At 44.7% G+C, this 13370-nt stretch overlaps 1 protein-coding gene across 1 annotated transcript in view; it reads right to left on the bottom strand.

The window, feature by feature from the left end:
• Window positions 1-12389, bottom strand: part of CD101 (CD101 molecule) — a 35957-nt gene extending 23568 nt beyond the window's left edge. Inside the window, exons 1-3 of the mRNA XM_077767294.1 lie at window positions 12240-12389; window positions 3966-4346; window positions 2243-2659 (exon numbers count right to left, since the gene is read on the bottom strand). Coding sequence (XP_077623420.1) covers window positions 2243-2659; window positions 3966-4346; window positions 12240-12282 — 841 coding nt within the window. The 5' untranslated portion in view covers window positions 12283-12389. The remainder of the gene's footprint in view (window positions 1-2242; window positions 2660-3965; window positions 4347-12239) is intronic.
• Window positions 12390-13370: the final 981 nt, after the last annotated feature.

Below are 13370 nucleotides of genomic sequence, written 5' to 3'. Positions count from 1 at the left end.
TAGTCAAGATATGGAAACAACTTAAGTGTCCATCAACAGATGAGTGGATAAAGAAATCTGGTACACACATACTCACACACTCACACACACATGCACGCACACACACACACACACACACACACAGAGGAATACTACTTAATCATAAAAAAGAAGGAAATCTTGCCCTTCCCAACAACATGGATGGACCCTGAGGGTATTATTCTAAGTGAAATAAATCAGGCAGAGAAAGACAAATACCATATGATTTCACTTACGTGGACTCTAAAATCCAAAACAAATGAGCAAACAAAACAAAAATGAGCTCACACTACAGAGAAGAGATCTGTGGTTGCCAGAGAGGAGGGGATTGGGGAGGGGGCAAAATGAGTGAAGGGGCTCAATTGTATGGTGACGGATTATAACTAGACTTACGGTGGTGAATCCTTGTAGTGTAAACATTGAATTCTGATTTGCACACCTGCGACTTACATAATGTTATATACTAATTTTATCTCAATTAAAAAAAATTATTTTGCAATAGTGTCAAAAAGGAGAAAATACTTAGGAATAAATTTAGCTAAGGAGGTGAAAGACATGCACTGAACACTATAAAATATGGATAAAAGAAATTAAAGAAGACGCAAATAAATGGAGAGATATCTCGTGATCATGGGTTGGAAGAATTAATAACAAGTATTGGCGAGGATGTGGAGACAAAGAAATGTAACACTGGTGGGAATGTAACATTATGGAAATGGTGTGGAGGTGCCTCAAAAATTAAAAATAGAACTACCATATAATTCAGCGATCCCACTTCTGGGTAAGGTATCCAAAGGAAATGAAATCAGTATCTCAAAGAGAGATCTGCATTCCCGTGTTTATGATTCATGATAACAAAGATATGGAGTCAACCTAAGTGCCCAATGATGGACACATGAATGAAGAAAATGTGGTACAGATACACACTGAAATATGCAGCCATGAGAGAAAAGGAAGTCCTGTCATTTTCAACAACGTGCATCACCCTGGAGGACACTGGGGCCAGAGAGAAGGATAAATACAGGAACTCACTTCTATGTGGCATCTAATACTGCTAAACTCATAAAAGCAGAGACTAGAATGGTGGTTGCCAGGATCTGGGGGAGGGGATGGAAGAGGGAGATTTTGATCAAAGTGACAAAAGTTTCCATTATGCAGGCTAAGTTCTATAGATCGAATGTATAGCATTGTGTCTACAGTAGTAACGCGGTGTTGCATACTTGGAATTTGCTGAGAGCAAAGATCTTAAGTGTTCTCCCCGTACACATGTGCACACACCCCCCAACACACAGGCTACACACAAAAAGTAACTATGTGAGATGATGGATATGTTAATTAGCTTGACTGTGGCCATTGTTTCAAAATGCATATCTATCAAAACATCATGCACATCTTGGATGTATTCGATGTTTGTCAACATAAAGACTGTTTTATATAAAAAATTGTTCTTAAAGAGAGAGAAATGACACCCCCATAATGTGCCCCCATAGAACTCAGTGAGTGTAACTTGGACACTTAAGGTCAACAGGACAATTTTTTTAATAAAATAGAATAACACTTTGCCTAAAAAGAGAAGAAACTTCCAATGATCCGCCAGTGGATCCCTGCTTTCACAACCTCTTCCTATTGGACCGTAGCCCATGTAGAGAAACCAGGAATCACAGCTGAGGCTTCCTGCTTGCTTTGATGAGAATGCCAATGGATCATGAAGAGGAATGCCATCCCATGTAGGAAATGGGGTTCAGTGGAAGGAAAGCCTGGCTGGGACTGAGATAAGCCTCCATATTGGAGACCGAGGCTACTCTGGGGCCTGGGTGTGTGTGATGTGGGAGCACAACTCCACTTACCAGTAGTTAGCCTGTTTGAGGTTCAGCATTCTTGTTTTAAAAATAGGGAGTGGCCTACTTGCCCCAGGGGGTAAGGACTAAGTTAAAGTGCAGATAAAGTGCTTACACAGAGCTTGGCAAGAATGGTAACAGAACCATTTCCATGCACGATTTGTGGAATCTAACCATTCGACAGATTTTACCCCATAGAAAACCTGCTGTGGATTGACCCCAAACCAAATGTCCTTCTTCTTATTTATGCTTCCCAGATGCCCCAAATTTTATTCAAACTTTCTAAATTTTTTTTAGATACAACAAGAGATTTGAAAAATGACAAAAAGATGTCCCATAAATACCCGCCACCAACATATTAGTGAATTTCCTGAGAAGATCATTACCTGCTGCTTGGATCCTCAGAGTTGTTCGATCCGTCTGCTTTCTCGTAATTAAGGTCCAGGTTTCGTCTGGGTCCTGAATCCATTCGGTTGCCTCGCAGAACAGCTGGCCTTGATCCGAGGGCTGGAGGCTCCTTATGGCCAACCGGAAGGTAGCGACACCGAGTTTGTGGAGCTGTACCTCACCAGCTGCAAACCTCTTGGTAAAAGAGGGCCCAGGGATCAATGTAAAATCTTTGGAGAGGGAGATAATCTCAGTAGCTTGGCTTCCTTCTCCATCTTGGATCAGGTACCAGGTGACAGAGAGGTGGGTATGCTGAGCTGTCGCTTTGGATGCTTCACAGGTAAGTTCTAATGCTTCACCTTCCTTCTTACTGAGAGTCTGGGGACTCATAGTGGCAGACAGGGTATCTGGAATAACTGGAAAGAAAGGAATGATGACAACTGACTGGCCCAGGAGCCCATCAGACAAGCCTCCTTAGATATGAAGATGGCGCCCTGACCCACCATCTGTAAAGCACACACTTTGAGTTGTTTTCCACCAGCCATATGCTTTCCCTATTGCCAAGGGGAACATTGGCATCTGTATACATAGTCTATGGAACTTGGCAAAATTAATGGCTCGGTAATGTATTGACCCTGACTTTACATTTTTAGCGTAGGCTGTGACCAATTTAGCTACTCAGACACGGAGTGTTTAAAAGGGAAGAGCGCTGGGAGCTAGGAGACCTACATTCTCATCCTAAATCTGTCCCTATTTGGCGACAGGAATTGGAGCAAGCCGCTTCGCTTCTTTACGCCTTACTTAACCTGCTTCTTTGTAAAGTTCTGAAACAATCTCTTATAATCTATCCCCCGGAGCCAAAACGCAACCTTACCACAGTGTGGATAACCATCTTATTCACCTATCACTGTGTTCTTCCTCAAGGGAAATCACACAGCCTACGCTTATGTGAAAGTAACACTTAGATTCAGTCAACAAAGACTGAATGAGCAACTACCCGGTGCCAGTCACTGTGCTGGGGGCCGAGATAGCTGTGGTCATGGAGTTCAGGGTGAGGTAGGGCTCATACAAGGAGCCAAATACCACATAACATGGGTGAACGCTAACAACAGTGATGTGAATAGAGCATCAGGAGGAAACAAAGATGGGGGTACTCCCTGAGACAGGACAGATTTCACAGAAAAGCAAATACCTCAGCTGGGTCCACAAGTATATGTAGGAGTTGGCTGGACCAAAAGAGGGATGCTAAGATATTCCAGGCAAAGGGGCAAAGCGGTCATTGCAAGGACCATGAACCTCTCTTTATACGTAAACATGCAAGAGGAGAGTACTTTGGGAATCATGATTTCCAAGTTGATGACTTACCACCGATCATGTTAACAGCAGCTCTCTTACCAAGTTAATGCTCTGTCTCCAAGGAGAGACAGGGCCTGGGGAGATCCCTCACTGCTCTGTCTGATCAGCCTAGCTGTGGACAAGGCCTTCGGAGACTAGACACTATCTCAATCTTCATGGCAAGGTTGACTGGAGAGATGAATTGAGGGTTTTAGAGAACACGGGATGTTGCTCTTGACTAATCTGCAACATGTCCAGAGGGCCATGAGGGCCCTCTTACCAAAGGGCTTGACCCAACGTGAAGCCACGTAACACTGCAAGGCATTGTGACGGTGGGGGTCTGGCTTCTCGGGGGGACCGCCAGGCCCAGGAGGGCGAAGAGCTTACCAATGAGTCTAGTCTTCGCGCTGTAACTGCCGTAGTATTTTTTATCGGTGTTCGGTGTGTGACACTCGTACTCGCCAGAATCCTTCAGCTGGACCTTTGCAATGTGCAACAGGACTGAGTTGCCTCGGATCCTCTCCACGTAGATTCCCCCGCTTCGTACCTGCTGCGCGTACAGCGCATAAGTGAAGGTGGCATCCGCGGTGCTGATGATCTGGATTTCCTGGGTCGGGGCTGTCGGCAGGTAAACGGACCACTGGAAATGTTGCTTTGAAGGTCCCTGGTGGCCGGTCACATTGCAGGCAATGCTGACAGAGTAGCCTTCAGCCCGAAACAACGGTCCTTTCTGGACCGTTACTTCTCTCTGGCCAATGCTGAGCTTAGCTTGCAAGGAGGAGGAAAGGGGAATAAAAATAGATCAGTGCTCTGGTCCCCCGTGTGCCACCTTATGCAGCTCCCTGTATTATAGTTCTAGTAAATGAGATCGCAGGTTATTAGCTATAATCAACTCTGTTCAACACCTCCTTCAGGCTGATAGCAGAAGGGCTGGATGAGTTCATTTTGGTTTTTTTTATAACTTTAACTTCCATAGTAATTCCAAGTCTCTTAAAAAAGGGGGGGGGGCAGGTTGGGGCACCTGGGTGGCTCAGTCGGTTAAGCATCAGACTTTGGCTCAGGTCATGATCTCANGTCTCTCTCTCTCTCTCAGAAATAAATTAAAAACATTTAAAAAAAAAAGGCGGGGGTCAGCATCACCCATGTTATAACTGGTAATGCCTGGTGTCCAGCATTATCCAAGGCTTTTTGGAAAGCAAATACGATGCATGATAATTCACCTTTTACATTCTTTTATGGGAAAATTCAGCCAATACTTCCTCCAGACTTTAATTCCTGGTTGCCTGTCAGGCTGTGATCACAGCCACTGCTGGAGAGACAGAGTTGAGGGCACCGCCCACACTCCCCTCGGTGCCCAGCTTGCTTTGTCTTGCTATTTGGTTAGAATTATTTGTAGCTCATGGACAGGTCTAATGCAGGATTAGCTAAAATTAGCATCTGAAGAGGCAGCAGCACTTCCTTTCTATACGGTGGAGGGTATTTTTGTTTTGTTTTGGCCGCTGCAGACTTTTTTTTTAATGTTTATTTTTTGAGAGAGAGAGAGCGAGAGAGAGATTGAGTGCAAGGAGGGGAAGGGCATAGAGAGGGAGACGCAGATCTGTAGCAGGCTCCAGGCTCTGAGCTATCAGCACAGAGCCCAATGCAGGGCTTGAACCTACAAAACATGAGATCGTGAGATTGCGGCCTGAGCCGAAGTTGGACGCTCAACTGACTGAGTTCCCCAGGGGCCCTCAGTGCAGCCTTATTGCAAAGCTTCATAAAAGATGGCCCATCCAGTCCACCAGGATCTGGGATCAAATTCACGTCAGTTCTCTTCCGAGAAGTTTTCAGTTGGGACTACTAAGGAATGCTTACTGTCGAAACGCATCTCAAGCATTCGGTCTAAACTACAAAATATTATCAAATGGCAGCATTTTCTTTGACATGCACATTTTCAAAATCCAGATGTGGCAGAAATTAAAATGTATGGGTTTATGGAGCATGTTAATATTAAAGGATAGTTTGTGTTACACAAAGAACGAAGAGCTAAAGACAGAGGTGCCAAAGGGTGAGCTCGATCTTTTCCTGGAGCCCAGCGGAAGGGAAGATGAGGGGGGAAAGATGTCAGAGGAGTCTAATGGGCAGCAATTGCTGGGATTGTGGAATGAACAGAATCAAGTTCGTAGGAAGGTAAGGAAGAAGCAGAGCATCTACTGAAGTTTGCAAATATACAGGCAATAAAGGAAACTGGAGTGAAAGAAAGAGAGGGAAAATGGCCTTACAGAAACCAATGGAAGACTGAGAATAGGAATTCTGGAATGGAAACAACTCTGACAGAAAGGGACCTATGAAAAACAGGGAGAAAGGGCAAGTGGTCATCTGATGTAGTCCACTAAAAATCACAGACTGACTGCTTACTGCAAAACTGGAAAACAGACGGGCCTCCAACCAACCACACACATTTCCCTACTAATTAAAATACACCAATTTATTCATAAATCCCAGTTAATGTGGTATATTTATATTATGCTCTTTTTCTAATAGATAGTGAGGAATGGAAGTTAGAACATAAATACAGGAAAAATAGAACTTACTACTTACTAAAATGTGACTCGAGACCATCGGAAGCATTTTTGGCAATGCCAGCCGGACTTGGGCAAATATCTTAGAGAAATGTGTGCCCCGTGCACTAGGCTACCTGTGTAAGAGTACTCACAGCAGCACTGTTCCTTGTGGCCCCAATCCTGACACCACCCACATGGCCTTCAATGGTAGAATGACAAACTGTGGCACATCCATAAAATGGAATATTACACAGAAGTGAAAGTGGATGGATTGTGACTGGTTGTAACATGGATGACTGTGTTTAATGAACAATGCCAATACTTGAGAATCTTTCTGACTATCTACAGAGAGATTTCAGTCTTTATAAACGTTGACAAACAGGTAAAACCACACTATCACGTTTAACAAATGGAAAAATAATGCATAAAGCCACTTAGAAAGGAAGAAAAGCTGGGAAGGGGTTGTCACGAAGTCAGGACAGTGATGGTGTGTGCGAGGGGTTATGACCTGGATGAGGGCTTCTAGCAACGTTGTATTTCATGACCTGGATAGCAATGATGTGGGTTTTACACTTTACTTATTTGTTAATCTGCATGTTTATGTTTTGTTAACTTTTCTTATGTGTTAGAGTTCCACAATAAAAATAGTTTTAGAAGGACGGTTTCTGGGGTGCTTGGATGGTTCAGTGATTTGGGCGTCCGGCCCTATATTTCGGCTCAGGTCATAATGTAGATGTCATGGGACTGAGCCCTGTGTTGGGCTCTGTGCTGAGTGTGAAGCCTGCTTAGGATTCTCTCTCTCGCCCTCTGCCCCTCCCCTTCTCGTTCCCTCTCTCAAAAAAAGAATGTTTTTACAAGTATGGTTTCTGAGTTACCGCTAACCTGTTTCTAACACAGCATGTGACCACAATATTATTTTGGTGGCTAGGCAACCCTTTCTCAACATTTTCCAGGACTTTTCAGAGATGGATGCCACATCTGAGATATTTTATTGCAAAAATGAGCACTCTGCTTTCTATTGCTTTATTTGCCAATCCAATAAATATTTGTTCAACAACAGATAGTGTTCCTGATAATTCAGGAACTAAGAAATGAAGATGAGATTGGGATAGTCTTTTACTTTGTGACTTTATAAGTCAGGTAGGATGGTGGTCATCTCTCTGTGACAGGGAGATGATAAAACTGTTCCGAGGAACAGTTGAAGGAAGGAGGGAAGTAGGGAAGGTTTATGGAAGAGAGATAGTATGAGAACTGGAATTTGGAGAATCAGCAAGATTAGGATAATTTAGGAGGGAGACTCCATGACAAAATTGTATGAGTAGGAATCAGAAGATCTGTTTAGGAATTAGGGAGTGATAAACTGGATTAGGGGAAGGGTTACACGAAGACTAATAGAAGGAGGTAAGGCTGGATAGGAATTGGGGGCCCAAAGCATGAAAGGCTTGCCTATCATGTCTAGAAGTTTGAACTTGACTGATTAGGTGCTGGGAATCCACTGGAAGTGTTGGAAAGGTCTTAGAAAAATTAGTCTGACAGCTGTGGTGGGATGATGGAAGTTAGAAATAAACATTAGGAAATTACGGTAGCCCGGGAGAGAAGTAATGACAGCAAAAGGAATGGAAAGAAAGGGACTATAATTTAGAAGCCACTGTGGAGATAAAATCCAGAGAGGTTTTTAGCATCTTGGATGCTTGGAGGTAGAAGGGGTGGATGGAGATGAAAGGCAGTAAGAAATAAAAAATGATGGCAGGCTTTGTGAGGCTGAGAGAATAATGGTCCTGCTAATAGAAATAAGGGTATTAAGGGTATCAGGAAAAGACTGTTGTGTGTTCAAGGCTGAGGGAGAAGATAATGCCTTTAATTTTGAAAATAATAAATTTGAACACCATAAAGTAAAAGGAAGGATATCCAGCAAGCATTTGGAAATAATAATTAAATATGTATTTGTACATTATTATTATTATTATTATTTTAGAGAGAGAGAGCGTGCAAGTGGGGAAGAGGGGCAGAGGAAGAGAGAATCCTAAGCAGGCTGTATGCTCAGCACACAGCCTGATTCAGGGCTTGATTCCACAACCCTGGGATCATGACCTGAGCTGAAATCAAGAATCAGAGGCTTGGGGTGCCTTGGTTAAGTGTCCAACCCTTGATTTTGGCTCAGGTCATGATCTCATGGTCTTGGGACTAAGCCCACGTCAGGCTCCATGTCAACAGTGCAGAGCCTGCTTGGGATTTCTCCTGCCCTGTCTCTCCCCCTTCTCTCTCTCTCTCTCTCTCTCTCTCTCTCAAGATAAATAAGCTTAGAAAAAAAGAGTCAGAGATTCAACTGATCAAGCCACCCAGGCACCCCTGTGTATTGGTATTTAAAGTCTACCCAACTCTTTGAAAATACTGGTAATTTAATCCTTTCAAGAACTCTGCGATATCCCATTTAGCAATGTCAAGCTCGTGAATGGTTGAACCCGGATGCAAGCCTAGATTTGCAAATGGCAAAGCCCTGGCTATCTCCATTGCTTCTCGCTGCTTCTTGTGAATGTCTGTGCATAACCACTGAGGGTTATGGACCACAGTGCGGATTAGGTGGGTGACAGCGCTGGGCAGTGATAGGGAATCCCAGGAGGCTGAAGAGAGATTACTAGAGGNGGGGGGGGGGGGGGGGAAGGGCAGAGCAGCCAGGACATGGTAGCTTGGAAACCAAAGAAAAACATTACAGGAAAGAGCTTGTCTGCTCCTTGAACACTGCTGGGAGGGGAAGGCCCCTACAGGCAGGGGGCAGTCCTTTTAGTTTGATGGGGAAGATATCAGTGGAAATCTTTATAAAAGTGGTTTCAACAGAGCAGAAGCAGAGGATTTCAAGGGTACGAAAGGACTGCAGGAGGGGGAAGCAGAAGAATAGNGGGTGACGAGTGGAGGAGGGTCTTCGTAGAGGCATGAGGTCAAGAACGTGAGAGGGAAGGTACTGCTTTCTCAGAAGTGAAACGACGGTGTGGAAGTTCCATGGGTATTTTTTATGTGGAAAGGAATGGGTGACAGAGGTCAGGAAAAGAGTGGTTGACAGAGGTCAGGAAAGGAATGGTCGACAGAGGTCAACTCGAATGGCTGCGTGTTGGGGCGATGTGCTGAAGCATCTTCTAGCATCTTCTGTAGAGCTATTCTCTGGGGGATGTGTTGTTCATCTCTCTCCTTTTCCTAAGGGGTAAACTACTTCAGAGGACTGTTCCATTGCTTTCTCTCCTAGTCAGAGGGTTAGAAATCTCTTCATGGCAGCTCAGACTCTCATTGCCTCCGTGGGCACACATCTGGGCTCTGACATACTCCCCCGGGGCCACACTTTTGAACCGCAAAGGATTCTCCGATACTGGCTTTCTTTGAAAATATCCCGATGACTGCCAAATTTACCACTACAGTATTACTGAAATGGAAGCTGTCAGGTTGACTCATATAAAATGGCCCATAACTGACCATTTTGGATACACGAAACCAGCCGCTTCAAGCGGTTCCACTTCACACAAAACCTACCAGGAGGATGTCAAGTACCTCAGGCAGTTCTTGCTTTCTTTACACATATAAAACCCTACACGCTTGGAGGCTGAGAGAACTTCCAACCAAAAACAGTTTTTCCTCTGCACACAGTCTTGGTAGGATAAAAAAAAAAAAAATGGCCCCTCCCCACACCTTAGTGGTTTTTATATGTAGGGCCATTGGTGGGGGGGGGGGGGGGGGTGGATCAGGCAGCAAAGCTGCGCCCAAGAGCTCATTTACCCATGACATTCACCTTCTCTAGTACCACATTCTGACAGAACTGATGGGTCTTTATGCTGATTAAAAAAATTAACTTGAACAAAGTATACATTTGCTAAACAAGGCAACTGGTCAGTTGATCAGCATTGAATTTCCTTCATGATTCACCATTTTCCCTCCACACGTGTAAGGACAAAGAGCAGGCTTCCAAAGTTCTTTCGAGTTACTTCCTGATTTATGTGTTCTCACATAAAAACTGCGGTTCGGTACAAAATTAGTGCTGTAGAGTGAGTCTGAATTTAGAAGAAAAAATACAGGGGCGCCTGGGTGGCTCTGTTGGTTAAGGGTCATGATCTCACACTTAGGGAGCTTGAACCCTGCATCTGGGTCCCTGTATTTGAGTCCTCTGTCTCCCTCTCTCTCTGCCTCTTCCTCACTCTCTCTCTCAAAAATAATAAAATAAATGTTAGAATTAACGAAGGAGTTGGGGCGCCTGGGTGGCTCAGTCGGTTGAGCGTCTGACTTCAGCTCAGGTCATGATCTCATGGTTCTTGAGTTCAAGCCTCGCTTTGGGCTCTATGCTGACAGCTCAGAGCCTGGAGCCTGTTTTGGATTCTGTGNAAAAAAAAAATTAAAAAAAGTTTTTTAATTAAAAAATAAATAAAAAGAGATAGTAAATATATATATCATATATATTTATAACTGTTTATGTGAGTTAAGGAGATGCTTCTCCTTTTTGAACTTGCTTACTACCTGCCTTCACCCAGGGCTTTCAGCCTGCTCACCAGAAAAAAAAAAAAAAGCGTGTGAAAGAGAGTCGCAACGTCTGACTTGTTGCACAATGTACACTCTGTTTTCCCCGATACACAAGCCAAACACACAGACCAAATACACAAAGCACATCCACTTAAGAATCACACTCAGGAAAAAAAAAAAAAACCCACCAAGAATCATACTGACCAGGGCACATAGGAATGTACCAGCGGCAAAGGTCCCATCCATCTCCCCACCATCAATGCTTCCCACGCCAGTCTGCTGGGTGCCCATCCCCCGGCAACCCACTGGTCCTTGTGACTCACTCATCCTCCAGGCCACTGGTCTCCCATCAGGCCCCAGATCGGAGCCTTACCTTACACAATCCAACATCCGCTGAGACATGAGCCCGGTTCAATTCCAGCCAGCGTTCAAGAAGCACCCATCGTGCTGAATGCTCTAGCCTCTCCCTGCTTTAGTCACGGCACTGGCCGCACTGATTCAAGGTGCACGGAGTTCCCCTACTGTCACTCGAGTCACTAACACAGTCTAGTCTCTACAGCAGGACTTACTAATCTGGGTCCACACACAGAGTCACAGGGTCCACAAATTCTAGTGAAACCAACCAGCCAGCCCTACATCTTTATCTACATGAGTCTTATGAGAATTCAGCATTTCCTTTGGTCATGAACGTAGACAGCAGACCATAGATATTTCCGCATCACATTACAGTTACTGCAGATATCTTGAGATATGATTCATACTCATTACTACTCTGAAATTCGGTGGTTAGCAGACCACCTCTCGATCCTGTTAGGGAATCCAGAAAGAAGCAAATACATCACTATGTCACTCTTTAAAGATGACTGCATTTCAAGATGGCTGATTTCCCCCATAATCCTTTGCATTTCATTTTAGTTATTTAAAAAATGATGCGAAGGTGGGGTCTCTAGGCTTCACCGAGTGCTAAAGGTACCTGCCGCTGGCTCTGAAATGATTTCATTCCCAACCCAGGCCACAGTTCTCCAGTCCGCCTCCACATGTCCCCTCCCTCCACCCCGTTCTATGTTTAAATGCTCCTGGGCCAGCTAAGGCCCCTCCCTATGCCCTTTAGCAGAGTCCAGTGAATCTTCTTGGTCCCTTCTTGGCCCCTTCTCAGTCCCACAGGTGACGTCCAGAACCTTCTTTTAGTGTAACCTAAAACTACTAAGTGCTCCAATACCTTTTCCTTCCATCCAGCTGCATCCCCAAGGCACACACATCTGACAAACCTTAAGGTCACCTCTCAGTCTGGGGAGCTGGGCCCTCACTCTCTCCAGGATGGGTCATCCAGGAAGATAAGGTAAAGGCAGGACCAGCAAAATGGCAAATCTGGCCACACAGACAAATGTGAAGAACAGCAGGACCAGGTCCACGGGACTCAACCAAGCACTGCGCCTCCCTGGAACTCGAGAATGCCGAGGTAAACCAAGAACCTGTTATCAGTCATCAAAAGCTACTGCCTATGCCAGAGGTGCGTGGCACAGTTTTTCCTGTAAGTACCAAAGTGTCCTGCTCCCCACCCGCCAGCCTCCTGTTGACTAGCTCCTGTGAAAACAGAGACATGCACAATGATGACACTTACTCAGAAGGAGAAAGAGAGATGCCACGTGTAGGATGTGTGCCATTTGGGCCAGTATAGACTTCTCCTGGCGGTGTCACTGAAGTTGCTCAGACACCCAGTGACAAATGCTGCGCTCTCACTACAAAAGTAAAGAGGAAGCAATAGCGTGGTTTCCAGCCCACTAAGAAAGACAGACTGTGTGCAAAGAGCAAAACCGTTTGCATCATACAGTGCTTTGCTAATCACGCGAATTCAGCTGAGAAAAGTTACGGAAAAGCTATGGGGGCCAATCCAGGTACACAGAGAAAAATAAGAAAATGTGAGCCCCATCCTGGCTAGCTGTGTACCATTAAGTCATGAGAGAATACAGATAAACTGACTAAATGAAAAATCAAGCTGAAATGTTCTCTTCTTAGCCCTTACCTGTCCTTCCAATCTCGGGAGAGGAAAGGGCTGAGAAATGCAAGAGGAGCCCCCCGAAGACGTGGTGGTAATGTCAACAGTCAGTCTCTGGCACCAGGCTGCCTGGGTTTGCACGCAGATTCTATTTTTAATAGTTGAGTGTGCCCATTAACTTTTCTAACGCTCATCTATAAAATGGAGGCACTAATAGTATGCACCCCATCAGACTGCTGTGTGAGTTGAATGAATGAATTCACCTAAAGCACCTAGAGCAGCATCTCATACTTGGTAAATGCTCAGTAAAATCAGCTACCATCATGTGACATGTAAGTGAATTTTCATCCGCCTGGATGAAGGATGAATTTTCATCCGGCAAATGAATGCCTAAATATTAACAGTTGGCAGTGAAGCCAACTCAATCCTAGAGGACAAGGCCATCCAAAGATGGGTTCACTGAAGACATTCGTTCCCTAGGTCAAGGCAACATCTAGACGGGTCAGTAATAAACTGGTCTGCTTCAGGCCACGGTTTCAGGCAGATTTCTGCTCTATCCACCCACTCAACAACTTGTTTAGTACTTCTGTGTTCTGGGTGCTTTGCTAAATTCTGCACAAACAAAGATGTTGACAACCCGGCCTTTGTTCTCGGGAAGCTTCCACTTAATCAGATCATCACAATGCACTGTTTTCAAGCACAGCAGTCAATGCAGCCCCTGAAAGGAGCAGAAAAGGTCAGTGGGCCGGAAGGAAG

Source organism: Crocuta crocuta, unplaced genomic scaffold (assembly GCF_008692635.1).
Source record: "Crocuta crocuta isolate KB4526 unplaced genomic scaffold, BGI_CrCroc_1.0 scaffold180, whole genome shotgun sequence".
Taxonomy (NCBI): Eukaryota; Metazoa; Chordata; class Mammalia; order Carnivora; family Hyaenidae; genus Crocuta; species Crocuta crocuta.
Note: the sequence above shows the minus strand (reverse complement) of the source record. Positions and strands in the feature narration are given on the sequence as shown.